The sequence below is a fragment of the Mobula hypostoma genome, chromosome 5 (assembly GCF_963921235.1).
Source record: "Mobula hypostoma chromosome 5, sMobHyp1.1, whole genome shotgun sequence".
Lineage (NCBI taxonomy): Eukaryota > Metazoa > Chordata > Chondrichthyes > Myliobatiformes > Myliobatidae > Mobula > Mobula hypostoma.
Window position 1 is genome coordinate 196442714 of NC_086101.1, and position 17992 is coordinate 196460705.

The 17992-nt window shown below is 40.8% G+C and overlaps 1 protein-coding gene across 1 annotated transcript in view; it reads right to left on the minus strand.

The window, feature by feature from the left end:
• Positions 1 to 17992, minus strand: part of spef2 (sperm flagellar 2) — a 224545-nt gene that overhangs the window by 134988 nt on the left and 71565 nt on the right. Inside the window, exon 12 of the mRNA XM_063049753.1 lies at positions 16322 to 16443. Within this exon, the coding sequence (XP_062905823.1) occupies positions 16322 to 16443 (122 nt within the window). The remainder of the gene's footprint in view (positions 1 to 16321; positions 16444 to 17992) is intronic.

Sequence of the window (17992 nt, forward strand, 5' to 3'; positions counted from 1 at the left end):
AAACCCCCTGGAGCAGCACTAGCAAACCTACCCGCAAGGATGTTAGTCCCCCTCCAGTTCAGGTGTAACTCGTCCCATCGGAACAGGTCCCACCTTCCCTGGAACAAGGCCCAATTGTCCAGAAGCATGAAGCCCTCCCTCCTGCACCAACTCCTTAGCCACGTATTTAGCTGCATTATCTTCCTATTTCTAGCCTCACTAGCACGTGGCACAGGTAGCAATCCTGAGATTGCAACCCTGGAGGTCCTGTCCTTCAACTTTGCACCTAACTCCCTAAACTCTCTTTGCAGGACCTCCTCCTCCTTCCTATCCATGTCATTGGTCCCTACATGGATCACGACATCCGGCTGCTCACCCTCCCTCCTGAGAATACCGAGAATTTGACCCGAGATATCGCGGACCCTGGCACCAGGGAGGCAACAGACCATCCAGAATTCTCGATTTCTTCCACTGAACCTCTTTTCTGTCCCCCTAACTATCGAATCCCCTATCACTACTGCTCTCCTCTTTTCCCTCCTTCCCTTCTGAGCTGAGGGCCCAGTCTCGGTGCCAGAGATGCGACCACTACAACTTGTCCCTGGTAGGTCGTCCTCACCAACAGTATCCAAAATGGTATACTTATTATTGATGGGAATGGCCACAGGGGTGCCCTGCTCATTCTATCTAGTCCCCTTTCCTCTCCTGACAGTCACCCAGCTACCTGCCTCCTGACTTTTAGGGGTGACTATCTCCCTGAAACTCCTGTCTATTTCTGCCTCTGCCTGATGAATGATCCGAAGTTCATCCAGCTCCAGCTCCAGTTCCCTAACTCGGTTTGTCAGGAGCTGCAGCTGGATGCACCTTTTACAGGTGTAGTCATCAGGGACATTTGTGCTGTCCCTGACTTCCCACATACTGCAAACGGAGCAGTCGACTGCCCTAACTGCTGCCTCCATTACCAACTCCTAAGTTAATTAAATTAATTAAAGGAACTTACCCGCCCTTACCTCACTGGGAGCAGGCTCGTCCTCAGCATCTGCTCGCCGAAGCCTCTCGAACCAAAGCCTCAAAGCTCCACTCCTACCCTGAGCCACTCACACACTGGCCACTCCTCTTCAGTTACCCCTCCTTTTATTTGTCCCTGCCAATTACTCACTCCCTCGCATCAAATAATCACTCTGTTTAACCCTTCGGTTGCCCTCCACGCTCCTTTTTAAAGCACACTCACCTGAGCAGCTTCCCAGCACTCAGCGCTCTCCCAAGCCCCTCGCTCCTCCTCCTACTGTGACCCTTCCTTGTTCACACAAACAGTTTTTACCTTTCTACTATCAGGTCCCTGCACCAGAATGGATAACTTCACTCACCCCAACAGTGAGGTCCCTACTGATTACACAACCTATGGGTAGAGTCTTGTTTCAAGGACTCGGCAACTCATGTTCTCGATATTATTTATTACCGATTTATGTATTGTCATTATTTTGTTCTTTTTATTTGCAGTTTGTTCTCTTTCTTTCTTTTTCAATCGTTTTATTAGTTTCATAAAATATAAACATGACATAATAATAGTGCAAAGTTATTGGGAATACACTGTTATACTTAACATGAGTAATTATAAAACCAAATAGTACTTAATTGACAAAATTCCCAATCATATAGGGTACCAATGAATAATACAGAACAAAAATATATCTAGACAAAAATCAGGAAAAAGGGAAAAAAAATAACCCCATCAAAAAAAAATTAATCTAAACAGAATTAATCAACTAAACTAAAAAAGACCTGGGCTGTTTTCACATCATAAAAAATGGGAGAAAGAAAACCTTAGTGTCAACAACTTCATTCCTCTCAACCAACATTACAGAGAAGTAAAATAAGTTTGGAAATGGTCAAATTACATCATATGAAAATGCTGAATAAATGGCTTCCCCGAATTTAATGGAAGGGTCATAAACCACACTTCTAATTTTTTCCAAATTCAAACACAACGTAGTTTGTGAAAACCAGTGAAATATAGTAGGGGGGTTAATCTCTTTCCAATTCAGCAAAATGGATCTTCTCGCCATTAATGTAAGAAATGCAATCATCCAACGAGCTGAAGAGGTTAAATGATTTGATTCTATCATTGGTAACCCAAAAATAGCAGTAATTGGGTGAGGTTGTAAGTCTATATTCAAAACTGTTGAAATAATGTCAAAAATATCTTTCCAATATTTTTTCAACAAAGGGCATGACCAAAACAAGTGAGTTAAAGAAGCTATCTCGCAATGACATCTGTCACATATAGGATTTATATAAGAATGATAACGAGATAGTTTATCTTTGGACATATGAGGCCTGTGCACTACTTTAAACTGTATCAACACATGTTTAGCACATACAGAGGATGAATTAACTAATTGAAGAATTTTTTCCCATTTTTCAATCGGTATAATAATCTTAAACTCTCTTTCCCAATCAGTTTTAATTTTATTAGATACATCAGGACATAAGTTCATAATTACATTATACAAATGTAAATAATTGCTACAACACCTTTCTGAGAGAGGTTTAAATTTAAAATTCTTTCCAAAATATCCATTGGATATAGGTGTGGAAAATTAGGAGAAACAATAATTAAAAAGTTTCTAACCTGTAGGTATCTAAAAAAGTGAGATCTGGGTAAATTATATTTATTAGAAAGGTGATCAAAGGACATAAAACAATTATCCAAAAATAAATCATGAAATCATACTATTCCTTTGATTTTCCAATCAAAGTAAGCTTGATCCATCATGGAAGGTTGAAAAAAGAAATTAGATATAATAGGACTTGCTAAAATAAATTGATTCAACCCAAAAAATTTTGGAAATTGAAACCATGTACATAAAGTATGCTTAACTATTGGATTATTCATTTGTTTATTCAGTTTAGAAAAAATGAAAGGAAGCGAAGTTCCTTGAACCAAACCCAAAGAAGACCTTTGTAGTGAATTACATTCAAGATTTACCCGATGTGGACTTGAAGTTGCATCCAAATCTGGTAACCAAAATTTTAAGTATCGAATATTAATTGCCCAATAATAAAATCTAAAATTCGGGAGCGTTAACCCCCCCGTCTTTTTTAGATTTCTGTAAATACCTTTTACCTAGCCTAGGATTTTTGTTCCGCCATATATATGAAGAAATTTTTGACTCAACATTATCAAAAAAAGATTTTGGAATAAAAATTGGAACCGATTGAAATACATATAGAAATTTAGGCAAAATAATCATCTTAATAGCATTAATCCGACCAATCAAAGACAAAGATATTGGTGACCATTTAGTAAACAAAAGTTTAATCTGATTAATTAAAGGTAAAAAATTAGCTTTAAATAAATCTTTATACTTTTTCCTAATTATAATCCCTAAGTATATAAATGAGTCAGTAACCAATTTAAAAGGTAAACATCCATAAATAGGTACCTGCTTATTTAGGGGAAATAATTCACTCTTATTATAGGTTTAATTTGTAGCCAGAAAAATTACTAAATTGAGCCAACAAAGCTAAAATAGCAGGAATTGACTTCTCCAGATTAGAAATATATAATAACAAATCATCTGCATATAGTGATAATTTATGTATTTCATTTCCGCGGGTAATACCAAAAATATTGGGCAAGTCACGGATAGCAATTGCTAAAGGTTCAAGGGCGATATTAAATAGTAAAGGACTAAGAGGGCATCCTTGCCTAGTACCACGAAATAGACGAAAAAAGGGAGATCTTTGATTATTAGTACAAACTGAAGCTACTGGGGTATAATATAACAATTTAATCCAAGATATAAATATCAAACTAAAATTAAATTTCTCGAGCACACTAAATAAATAAGGCCATTCAACTCTTCAAAGGCTTTCTCGGCATCTAATGAGATAATACATTCCGGAGTATTAAATAAAGGGGTAGAAACAATATTCATTAACCTCCTAATATTAAAAGATGAATAATGGTTTTTAATGAATCCCGTTTGGTCCATAGATATAATTTGAGGTAATACCTCCTGTAATCTAGTTGCTAAAATTTTTGAATCTACATTCAAAAGAGATATCGGTCTATGCGCAATCAGTAGGATCTTTATTTTTCTTAAGAATTAAGGAAATAGAGGCTTCATAAAACGATTGTGGTAATTTACCTAAACTGATTGCTTCTTTGAATATTCTAGACAACCAAGGAGAGAGAATAGAGGAAAAGGATTTTAAAAATTCCGCTGTTAACCCGTCCGGACCAGGTGCTTTACCAGAATTCATTGATGAGATTGCAGTTGTTATTTCTTCCTCTGTAATAGGAGTTTCTAATGATAAGCAGTCTTCGGGTGATAATTTCCAAAAATTCAGTTTACTTAAGAAATCATGCATGATATTAAAATCATGAGGAAAATCAGAGTGATATAAAGAGGTATAAAATTCTTGAAAGGTTTTGTTTATCTCGTCATGATCAATTGTCACAGTATCATCGTGTTTACGAATCTTAGTAATTTGACGTTTAACCTAAGCAAATTTCAATTGATTAGCCAATAATTTACCTGATTTTTTCACTATGAATATAAAACTCACTTTTAGTTCTCATTAATTGATTTTCAATCGAGGATGTTAATAGTAAGCTGTGCTCCAATTGAAGTTCAAGCAGTTTGTTCTCTTCTGCACATTGTTTGTTTGTCCATCTTTGCGTTTGTTCCTAAATGACATTGAACCCATGAACATTACCTCACTTATTTTTTGTTTTTATATTTCTGTTTTTGCACCATTTTTAATTTAACTATTTAATGTACATATATACTTACTATAATGGATTTAAGTCTTTTATTTTTTTCTTTATATTGTCATGTATTGCATTGTACTGCTGCTGCTAAGTTAACAAATTTCATGACATACGCCAGTAATATTCAACCTGATTCTGATTTTGATGTAGTTTTTCATTTATTCTATTGTGTTTCTTTGTATTTATTGTGAATGTCTGCAAGAAAATGAAGCTCAGGGTGACATTTGTATATTTTGATAATAAATTTACTTCGAACTATCTTGTTTAATTAAAGGAAAATTAAATAATTACAATAGAATTTATGAAAGCTTCAGAGGCGTACAAAAGTACAGCACAGAAACAGGCCCTTCAGCCCATCTAGTCCATGTTAAACCATTTAAACTGTCTATTCCTGTTACACTCTGATTCACATTTTTACGGCTACGCTGTAGGTATTTTATTTTAGCAGTTCTGTAAGAGCAGTCCATTCTGCTTTCAGCTTGTTTGGGTTATTGTTGAAAGTAAGGGATGACGTGGAATGTGCACCTTCCAATTAGGAACAGTTCTGGAAGTCAGGTTTTTTTGACAATTTCTAAAGCACTTAAAATTAATTTACAACCTAACAAATTAACTGTGCTTTTTGGAATAATTCCTCAAAATATCCGCGGTATCTCTTTGTCTGGCCAACATGTTATTGCATTTGTTACACTGATAGCTAGGAGGGCCATTTTGTTGAAGTGGAAGGATACATCAGCTCCCACATTGTCACAATGGTTCTCTCAAGTGATGCTATGTCTTAGTCTGGAGAAAATTAGAAGTCGAACCTTTGAATCTGTGTTTGATTTTGAGAAAAGATGGGGTTCATTTGCTTGTTATTATCATTTGAGTTAACTGATAGATTTCCTCCACGATCAAATTGGAAATTTTTGTTACCTTTTTTTTTTGCTGGCAGTTTGATGTTTATTTTTAGAAGCTTTTTGTATGACACATGGCTCCGGGGTTGAAAACCTAATGGGTTTTTTTTCCCTCACTTTTTCTTGCTTAGTAGGGTTCTTTTTTCTCTTTTTTTTAAAATCACCAAAATTTTTTCCATCTTTAAAATAATGCTTTTTTTCTTGAGACATTGTAAGAGTTGCTTACTTTGATGTACTTGGGTTTTTATTTTGTTCGGCGGGAGATGAAGAGAGAAGATGCCAGAGAGAACCGGTCATAAGATTCGACCAGTGGGGAGATTATGATTCGATGGAGCCAGGCACCAAGATTGACTGAGGATCAGTGAATTAAGCTCCAACTGGTGCACATTTGACTGTTTAATTATAATGGGCCCTTTTTGGCTTTTTTTCTTTACTAACTCTTTAGCTAAGTTAAGATTCACAAATATAATTCCCTTAATCATATGCAATGTGCTGTCTGTTGTTTTTTGGCACTGAGTTGTAACAGGATAGCAAATTACACAGCATCCACACAAACGGGGTTTGGGGTGGGAGAGCCATGTCAATCTCACGGGTTTGGCTGGACAGGAGTGAGTATTCCCTGGGCTTACGCAGCCAAGGAAACCAGCCAGATTTCATTCTCATCGACCTGCACCCAGACCATAGCCGTCCATGCCCTTAAGACCATAAGATATAGGAGCAGAAGTAGGCCATTTGGCCCATCAAGTTCGCTCCGCCATTCAATCATGGGCTGATCCAATTCTTCCAGTCATCCCCACTCCCCTGCTTTCATCCCATACCCTTTGATGCCCTGGCTAATCAAGAACCTATCTATCTCTGCCTTAATTACACCCAATGACTTGGTCTCACGAGTGCCATATAGAGCCTCAACATCACATCCCTGCTCTTATATTCTATACCTCTAGAAATGAGCGCCAACATTGCATTTGCCTTCTTCACAACTGACTCAACCTGGAGGTTAACTGTTAGGTTATCTTGCACAAGGACTCCCAAGTCCCTTTGCATCTTTGCATTTTGAATTCTCTCCCCATCTAAATAATAGTCTGCCCATTCATTTCTTCCACCAAAGTGCATGACCATACACTTTCCAACATTGTATTTCATTTGCCACTTATTTCCCATTTCCCTAAACTATCCAAGTCTCTCTGCAGGTTCTCTGTTTCCTTAACATTACCTGCTCCTCCACTTATCTTTGTATCATCGGCAAATTTAGCCACAAATCCATTAATCCCATAGTCCAAATCATTGACATACATCGTAAAAAGCAGCGGTCCCAACACTGACACCTATGGAACTCCACTGGTAACCGGCAGCCAGCCAGAATAGGATCCCTTTATTCCCACTCTCTGTTTTCTGCCGACCAGCCAATGCTCCACCCATGCTAGTAACTCCCCTGTAATTCCATGGGCTTTTATCTTGCTAAACAGCCTCATGTGCGGCACCTTGTCAAAGGCCTTCTGAAAATCCAAGTACACCACGTCTACTGCATCTCCTTTGTCTATCCTGCTTGTAATTTCCTCAAAGAATTGCAGTAGGTTTGTCAGGCAGGACTTTCCTTTCCGGAAACCATGTTGGCTTTGGCCTATCTTGTCATTTGCCTCCAGGTACCCCGTAATCTCATCCCTAACAATCAATTCTAACAACTTCCCAACCACTGATGCCAGTGGTTGATACCCCTACCATCCATGCACCTAACCAAACTTCTCTTCAAGGAGCTGTGCCCCAAACTAACGGCATCCATCATGAAGGACCCCCATCACTCAGGACTTGCCCTCTTCTCATTGCTACCATCAGGAAGGAGGTACAGAAGCCTGAAGGCACACACTCAACAATTCAGGAACAGCTTCTTCCCCCTCTGCCAACTGATTTCTCAATGGACTAAATCCATGAATACTAACTCACTACTTTTTCATTTCTATTTTTTTTGCACTACTTATTTAATTTAACTAATATGATAATATATAGATAATTCACAATTTTTCCTCTATTATTATGTATTGCATTGTACTGCTGCTGCTAAGTTAATAATTTCATGACATATACCAGTGATATTAAACCTGATTCTGATCCTAAGCATTGAAATCAAACTCGAATGTACTACTTGTGCTGGCAGCTCTTTCCTCACTCACACGACTTTCATGTCCCTCTTAAACTTTTCACCTTTCACCCTAAAACCATGACCACTAGTTGTAGTCCCAGCCAACCTCAGTGGAAAAAGCCTGCCAGCATTTACTCTTTCTACACCCCTCATAATTTTGCACACCTCTGTCAAATCTCCCCTCAATCTTCTAATTTCCAAGGAATAAAGCCCTAACCTATTCAATCTTTCTTTGTAACTCATGTCCTCCAGTTCCAGCAACATCCTTATAAATTTTCTCTGTATTCTTTCCAGTACGTAGGGGACTAAAACTGCACACAATACTCCAAATTAGGCCTCACCAACATCTTATACAACTTCAACATAACGTCCTATCTCCTGTATTCAATTCTTTGATTTATGAAAGCCAATGTGCCAAAAGCTTTCTTTATGACCCTATCTACCTGTGATGCCACTTTCAATGAATTATAGACCTGTATTCTGAGATCCCTTTGTTTTACCACACTCCTCAGTGCCCTGTAATTCATTGTAGAAGACCTACCCTGGGTGGTCCTACCAAAATGCAACACCTTACACTTGTCTGCGTTAAATTCCATCTGTCATTTTTCAGCCTATTTTATCAGCTAGTCCAGATTCTCCTGCAAGCTCTGACAGTCTTCCTTGATGCCAACTACACCCGCAACCTTGGTGTCATCCGCAAATTTGCTGATCCAGTTAACCTCATCAACATCCAGATCATTGATATAGATGACAAACAACAATGGACACAACACCGATCCCAGCAGCACAGCACTAGTCACAGGCCTTCAGACAGAGAGGCAACCATCTTCTACCACTCTCTGGCTTCTCCCACAAAGCCAGTATTTAATCCAATGTAGGGTTCTCAGTAATATTAACTGTAATGTTAACTGTTAACTGCTAATTTTAAAATGGCTCCTCTTTAGTGTAATAATGAAATGGCTTCTTTGCAATGTTAGCTATGAGGTAATGTTCTCTGTAGCTGAAATGTTTGGGTTATAGTTATAGATAACGGAGGAACTCACCAATGGAAGCTATGTTATTCTATCTGTATGTGTGGGAACCTGGGTGAGTGCGTGGGTTTTTTGGGAGGAGAACTGAAGAGGAAGGACATGCTGGACGCGCTCTGGTCGACCACTGGGGATGGTCCCAGGCGGCGGGTCGAGGAGGTCGGAGGAGATCGAATGGTGAATAGAAGACCCCGTTAATTGAGCTCCAATGGTTGTGCACGAAGTGGTTGAACTCTGATAAGTTTGGCGCCTTTTACTTTCCTTTTATATTGCATCTCTATTAATTAGAGATTAATAAAGATCTATAAAGTAAGATCTATAAAGTGTAATCTGTAAGTTGTTCATTGTGTGGTGTGTGATATTTGATGTGTGAGTTTGTACCAGGGTGCATTACACAGCAACTATGCAAATGTGAGACACGGTTTGGCCTAGACAAACACCAGCCGATAGCCCTGAGCCTTACACCAATTTACTACCTCATCTTGAATGCTGAGTGATTGAACCTTCTGGACCAACCTCCCATGCAGGACTTTGCCAAATGCTTTAATGAAGCCCATGGCTGCAATATCTACTGCCTTGACTTCTTTAAATTTCCGGTAACTTCCTTGAAAACTCTCTAAGATTGATTAGACGTGACCTACAAAGAACGAAGCCATGCCGACTATCCTTAATCAGTCCATGTCCCTCCAAATATTCACATGTCCAACCCCTTTGAACACTTTCCGATAACTTTCCTACTACTGATGTCATGCTGACCAGCCTATCACTTCCTGGTTTATTTTGAGTCTTTCTTAACAGCAGAACACCGGCTAAACTCCAATCCTCTGGTACCTGACCTGTTACTAAGGATGTATTAAATATCTCTTGTAGGGCCCCAGAAACTTTTGCACTTGCCTCTCACAGGGTCTGAGGGAACAGTTTGTCAGGCACTGGGGATTTATTCACCCTAATTTGCCCCAGGACAGCAAACACCTCCTCCTCTGTAATCTATATAGGATCCACGAAGATGATACTGGCTTGCCTTACTTCTATCCACTGTGTCCATCTCCTGAGTAAATACAGATGCAAAAAGATCACTTAAGATCTTCCCTATCTGTTTTGGCTCCATGCATGGATTATCATTCTCATTTTTCAGAGGCTGAAATGGCTTACACAAGGAGGCATAGTTTTAAGATGCTTGGAAGTAGCTACAAGGGGGATGTCAGAAGTAAGTTTTTCACACAGAGAGTGGTGAGTGCGTGGAATGCACTGTCAGTGAAGGTGGTGGAGGCGGATTCAACAGGGTCTTTTAAGATCCTCTCAGACAGGTACATGGAGCTTAGAAAAATACAGGGCAATGCAGTAGGGAAATTCTAGGCAGTTTCTAGAGTAGGTTACATGGTTGGCACAATATTGTGGGCTGAAGGGCCTGTAATGTGCTGTAGAATTTCTATTGCATCTTCTCAACAGGATGAGGTGCAATGTAAAAGGTGGACAAAACCGAAAAGGGTGACTTCAGGACTAAAGGTGTTTATCTACAGAATAAGGTAGATGTGCCTGTCAGAATAAAAGGTAAAGATAACAGGCCCCAGCAGACTGGAAGACAGCAAGTATCACGCTACTGTTCAAAAAAGGATTAGGCAAAAGGCAGGTAACTATAAGCCAGTTAGTTTAAAACCTGAAGTTGGGAATGGATCCATCAGGCAAACACAGCATGGATTCAGCAAAGGCAGGTCCTGTTTGATAAACTTACTGGGGTTCTTTGAGGATATAACGGGTGCAGTGGATAGAGGGGAACAGATGGATGTTACTTGGAATTCCAGAAGGCGTTTGATAAGGTGCCGCATAAAAGACTTGTCCATAAGATAAGGATGCATAGATTTGGGGGTGATGTATTAGCATGGATAGAGGATTGATTAACTAGTAGAAAGCAGAGAGTTGGGATACATGGGTGTTACTTTGGTTGGCAATTGGTGGTGAGTGGTGTGCCACAGGGGTCAGTGCTCAGCCCGTAACTTTTCACAATACACATTAACGATCTGGAAGAAGGGACAGAGTGCAGTGTATCTAAGTTTGCTGATGACACTAACTTGAGTGAAAAAGCAAATTTTACAGAAGATACAGAGTGTCTGCAGGGAGATATGGATAGGTTAAGTGAATGGGCAAGGGTCTACTAGATGGAGAACAATGTTGGTAAATGTGAGGTCATCCACTTTGGAAGGAAAAATGGAAAAGCAGATTAGTGTTTAAACAGTAAAAATTGCAGCATGCTGCTGTGCAGAGGGACTTGGGAGTGCTTGTGCATGAATCACAAGAGGTTGGTTTCATATGCAGCAGGCTATCAAGAAAACAAATGTAATGTTAGCCTTCATTGCTAGTGGGATTGAATTTAAGAGCAGGGAGGTTATGCTGCAATTGTACAGGGCACGTGAGGCCGCACCTGGAGTACTGCGTGCAGTTCTGGTTCCTTACTTGAGGAAGGGTATACTGGCTTTGGAGGCTTTGCAGAGGAGGTTCACCAGGTCGATTCCAGTGATGAAGGGGTTAGACTACGAGGACTGGGACTGTACTCACTAGAATTCAGAAGAATGAGAGGAGATCTTATAGAAACATATAAAATTATGAAAGGAATAGATAAGATAGAGGCAGGAACGCTGTTTTCACTGGTAGGTGAGACCAGAGCTAGGGAACATAGTCTCAAGATTCAGTAGAGTAGATTTATAATGGAGATAAGGAGGTACTGCTTTTCCCAGAGAGTGGTAAATCTGTGGAATTCTCTGGCCAATGAAGCAGTGGAGGTTACCTCAGAAAATATTTAAGACAAGGTTGGATAGATTTTTGCATAGTAGGGGAATTAAGGGTTATGGGGAAAAGACAGGGAGGTGGAGACGAGTCCATGGCCAAATCAGCCATGATCTTATTGAATGGTGGAGCAGACTCGACGGGTCAGATGGTCTACTCCTGCTCCTATTTCTTATGTTCTTATGAACTTGGGACACAGTTACAGATTCACATGTATGACATTGTGGGCATCACTGAAAGAAAATCATAGTTGGGAGCTTAATGTCCAAGGATACACACTGTTATCAAAAGGATAGGCAGTTAGGCAGAGAGGATGGCATGGCCCTGTTGGTAAAAACTGAAATCAAATCTGTGGACAGAGATGACAAAGGATCAGAAGGTGCTGAATCGCTGTGGGTAAAGCTAAGAAACTGCATGGGCAAAAGCATCCTGATAGGAGTTATAGAAACATAGAAAACCTACAGCACAGTACAGGCCCTTCGGCCCACAAAGTTGTGCCAAACATGTCTCTACCTTAGAAATTACTAGGCCTACCCATAGCCCTCTATTTTACTAAGCTCCATGTACCTATCTAAAAGTCTCTTAAAAGGGTCGGCACAACAATGTGGGCCGAAGGGCCTGTACTGTGCTGTACTATTCTATGTAAATCTATGAGGTAATGCAGTACTTGGTGACAAAGGACAGACAGGACAAAGTCAGTATGGTGTCCTAAACAGAGAGTCTTGCCAAATGAACCTGTTGGAATTCTTTGAGGATATTACAAGTAGAACAGATAAAGGGGATGCAGTGAATGTTGTATATTTGGACTTTCAGACGACCTTTGACAAGGTGCCACACATGAGGCTGCTTACGAAGTTAAGAGCCCATGGTACTACAGGAAAGTTACTGGCATGTTTAGAGCACTGGCTGATTGGTAGTAGGCAGCAAGTGGGAATAAAAGGGTCCTTTGCTGGTTGGCTGCCAATGACTGGTTGTGTTCCACAGGAGTTGGTGTTGGGACTACTTCTTTTTATGCTGTATATCAGTGATTTAGATGATGGAATAGATGGCTTTGTTGTCAAGTTTGCAGATAGTGGAGATAGTGGAGCGGGTGTGAAAATAAACAATGTTAAAAGTTCATGCAAAGTCACAAACAGAAGGGTTGTGTGTGGTGGTAATAATCTTCTGAGGTGTCTGTATTTCAATGCAAGGAGTATTGTGGAGAAGGCTGACGAGCTGAGGGCATGGATTGACACATGGAATTATGACATTATAGCCATTAGTGAAACTTGGTTGCAGGAGGGGCAGGACTGGCAGCTTAATGTTCCAGGGTTCCGATGTTTCAGACGTGATCGAGGCAGAGGGATGAAGGGTGGGGGGTGGTATTGCTAGTCAGGGAAAATGTTACAGCAGTGCTCAGGCAGGACAGATTAGAGAGATTGACTACCGAGGCCATATGGGTGGAGCTGAAAAACAGGAAAGGTATGACCACATAAATGGGGTTGTATGATAGACCACCCAATAGTCAGCGAGAATTGGAGGAACAAATCTGCAGAGAGATAGCAGACAACTGCAGGAAACATAAAGTTGTGATAGTAGGTGATTTTAATTTTCCACATATTGATTGGGATTCCCATACTGTTAGGGGTCTAGACGGGTTAGAGTTTGTAAAATGTGTTCAGGAAAGTTTTCTAAATCTATATTTAGAGGTACCAACTAGAGAGGATGCAATATTAGATCTCCTTTTAGGAAACGAGTTAGGACAGGTGACGGAAGTGTGTGTAGGGGAACACACTTTCCAGTAACACCATTAGTTTCAACTTGATCATGGATAAAGATAGATCTGGTCCTCGGGTTGAGGTTCTAAACTGGAAAAAGGCCAAATTTGAAGAAATGAGAAAGGATCTAAAAAGCGTGGATTGGGACAGGTTGTTCTCTGGCAAGGATGTGATTGGTAAGTGGGAGGCCTTCAAAGAAGAAATTTTGAGTGCAGAGTTTGTATGTTTCTGTCAGGATTAAAGGCAAAGTGAATAGGAATAAGGAACCTTGGTTCTAAAGGGATATTGGAACTCTGATAAAGAAGAGAGATGTATGACATGTATAGGAAACGGAGCAAATAAGGTGCTTGAGATTTGATAGAGGTATATAAAATTATGATGGGTATAGATAGAGTGAATGCAAGCAGGCTTTTTCCACTGAGGCAAGGGGAGAAAAAAAAAGAGGACATGGGTTAAGGGTGAAGGGGGAAAAGTTTAAAGGGAACATTGCGGGGGGGGGGGGGTTTCTTCACACAGAGAGTGGAATGAGCTGCCAGATGGAGTGGTAAATGTGGGCTCACTTTTAACATTTAAGAAAAACTTGGACAGGTACATGGATGAGAGGTGTATGGAGGGATATGGTCCAGGTTCAGATCAGTGGGACTAGGCAGAGAAATGGTTCAGCACAGCCAAGAAGGGCCAAAAGGCCTGTTTCTGTGCTGCAATGTTCTATGGTTCTATGGTCCTATGGAAATCAATGGTGAGAAGACAAATGCAATGTTAGCATTCATTTCAAGAGGTCTAGAATACAAGAGCAGTGATGTGATACTGAGGCTTTATAAGGCACTGGTGAGGCCTCACCTGGACTGTTATGAACAGTTCTGGGCTCCTCATCTAAGAAAAGATGTGCTGGCATTGGAGAGGGTTCAGAGGAGGTTCACAAGGATGTTTTCACAATGAAAGGGCTATCATATGAGGCACTCTTTATAGCTCTAGGTCTGTACTCACTGGACTTTAGAAGGATGAGGGGGAATCTCATTGAAACCTTTCGAATGTTGAAAGGCCTAGACAGAGTAGATGTGGAAAGGATGTTTCCCATGGTGGGAGAGTCCAGGACAAGAGGGCACAGCCTCAGGATAGAGGGGCAGCCATTGAAAACAGAGTTACAGAGAAATTTCTTTAGCCAGAGGGTGGTGAATTTGTGGAATTTATTACCACAGGCAGCTGTGGAGGCCAGTTCATTAAGGCAGAGCTTGACAGATTCTTGATTGGACACTGCATTAAAGGTTATGGTGAGAAGGCTGAGGAGAGGAGATAAAAGGATTACCCATGATTAAATCGTGGAGCAGACTTGATGGGCTAAATGTCCTAGTTCTGCTCCTGTCTTACTAAGTACCTCACTCACATTCTCTGCATCCTAGCAAATGTTCCTCCCTTTACCCTTGAGAGGATCCACCCTCTCCCTTGTCATCCTCCTACTCTTGGTGTATATTTAGAATGCTTTGGGGTTCAGTTGTACAAGCATCGAAATAAAATCTTATCTGCCTGGGCCCCAACTTCTCCTTATGGAACTTAGAGTGCCCCAGCCTCACTCCTGGGCCAGCTGTACAGGTATGGGAACTGCTTCTGCAACAGTTCATCCCCCTAACTCATCTCGCCATCGCTCATCTCTTCACTGCTTGCGGTGATAATTTCAAATAATTTACCCCAGAAAAGGTATTTTTCATGATGCTTTTACTGAGATTTCTTAGCCTTTTGACACCCAGGAAGCTGTCACATATGTTTGGTAACACCATTTTAACCCGAAGCTTCAAAGATGCTTCAAAGCTTCAAAGGGTATAAAGGCTGAGGGTAGCAGACACCAACAGAATCAACAAACTCATTCGTAAGGCCAGTGATGTTGTGGGGATGGAACTGGACTCTCTGACGGTGGTGTCTGAAAAGAGGATGCTGTTTAAGTTGCATGCCATCTTGGACAATGTCTCTCATCCACTACATAATGTACTGGTTGGGCACAGGAGTACATTCAGCCAGAGACTCATTTCCACCGAGATGCAACACTAAGCGTCATAGGAGATCATTCCTGCCTGTGGCCATCACACTTTACAACTCCTCCCTTGAAGGGTCAGACACCCTGAGCCAATAGGCTGGTCCTGGACTTATTTCATAAATTACTGGCATAATTTACATATTACTATTTAACTATTTATGGTTTTATTGCTATTTATTATTTATGGTGCAACTGTAATGAAAACCAATTTCCCCCGGGGTCAATAAAGTATGACTATGACTATTTCCTCTCTTAAGAATATCAGAGAACCCAATGGGAAACCATATTCAGGGTCTTTGTTACTGAGACTAAGACTAATTGTGTTTGAATTCCTGAGTTGCCAAGGGGAGGGATGATTCAGGACCTGCTTGTACCATGGGGCAGCAAAGTAGCATAGCCGTTAGCATATGTTTTACAGTACCAGCAATTGGAGTTCAGTTCCCACCACTTTCAGGAAGGAGCCTGTACGTTCTCCCCAAGACCACATGGGTTTCCTCCCACATTCCAAAGGCTTTTGGCTTAGGGTTAGTAAGTTGTGGTACGTTATGTTGCCACTGGAAGTATGGCGACACTTGAGGGATTCCCCCAGCATATCCTCAGACTGTCTCAGTCATTGATGTGAATGATAAATTTTTCAGTAGTGATATGAGAAATCTGTAAGGGTGAATTCCTCCATCTGAACTGCCATAATGCTGGGATACACCGTGATGTTCCTCAATGCTCCCCAAGACTCTACTGTACATGATTGTGTCCTGGCCTCATTGAAGCTCCCAACATGCATCTCCTGACATTTATCAGGATTAAACACCATCTGCCATTTCTCAGCCCATTTCACCAACACATCGCTATGACCCTGAAGAGTAAAACCAGTGATCGCACCATCGACTACCCTGCAATTTTTGTATCATCTCTGAACTTGCTGATCATGCCCCCGACTCACCACTGTCTGTGTGTCTGTTCCATGCTCCTGGCTCACACCGGGATCTGCAGTTTCACCCGCACTGAAGGCCTGCACTGCCTCCTGAACCAGGGTCTCTGGGCTGATTGCTTGGATATTCAGGGCTGTGGAGGTGAGGAGACGTGTACATTAAGTGTCATGAAGTGTGTGAAGTTTCCATTACCAGAAAGAAGATTCTTGGGAAACTGAAAAGTATGAAGTTAGATAAGTCACCTGGACCAGATGGTGTACACACCACGGTTCTGAAAGAGGTGGCTGAAGAGATTGAGCAGGAAATAGTAATGATCTTTCAAGAATCACTGTATCCTGGAATGGTTCTAGAAGACTGGAAAATTGCAAATGTCACTCCACTCTTCAAGAAGGGAAAGAGGCAGAAGAAAAGAAACTATAGGCCAGTTTGTCTGACTTCAGTGGTGGGGAACATGTTGAAATTGATTATTAAACTGAGATCTCAGGGTATTTGGAGGCACATAATAAAATAGGGTGTAGTCACCAACAAGGGAAAATATGGCCTGACAAATCTGTTGGAATTCTTTGAAGAAATAACAAGCAGCATAGACAAAAGAGAATCGATGGATGTTGTGTAGTTGGATTTTCAGAAGGCCTTTGACAAGGTGCCACAAGTGTGGCTGCTTAACAAGCTATGAGCCCATGGTATTACAGGATAGATTCTAGCATGGATAAAGCAGTGGCTGATTGGCAGGAGGCAAAGAGTTAGGAATAAAGGGAGCCTTTTCTGATTGGCTGCTGGTGAATAACGGTGTTCCATAGAGGTCTGTGTAGGAACTAATTCTTTTTACATTATATGTCAATGATTTGGTGATGGAATTGAAGGCTTTGTTGCATCGTTAGCAGCTGATACAAAGATAGGTGGAGGGGCGGGTAGTTCTGAGGAAACAGAAAAGCTACAGAAAGACTAGGAGAATGGATTAGGAGAACGGGCAAAGAAATGACAGATGGAATACTGTGTCGGGAAATGTATGGTCATGCACTTTGGTAGAAGAAATGAAAGGGTTGACCATTTTCTAAATGAAGAGAAAGAACAAATATCTGAGGCACAAAGGGACTTGGGAGTGTTTTTGCAGGATTCCTTGAAGGTTAATTTGCAGGTTGACTCTGTGGTGAGGAAGACAAATGCAATGTTAGCATTCATTTCATGAGGACTAGAATATAAAAGCAAGAATATAATGTTGAGACTTCATAAAGCACTTGTGAGGCCTCACTTGGGGTATTGTGAGAAGTTTTGGATGCCTTATCTTGATGTGCTGAAACTGGAGAGGCTTCAAAGGAGGTTCACAAAAATGATTCCAGGATTGAATGGCTTGTCATATGAAGAGCATCTGATGGCTCTGGGCCTGTATTCACTGGAATTCAGAAGAATGAGGGGTGACCTAATTGAAATCTACCAAATTGTGAAAGGCCTTGTTAGAGTGGATGTGGAGAGGATGTTTCGTATGGTGGGAGCGTCTAAGACCAGAAAGCACAGCCTCAGAATAGAGGGGTATCCTTTTAGAATAGAGCTGAGGAGGAATTTGTTTAGCCAGAGAGTAGCAAATCTGTGGGATTCATTTCTACAGGCAGCTATGGAGGCCAAGTCTTTATGTCTATTTAAGGCGAAGGTTTATAGATTCTTGATTGGTCAGGGCTTGAAGG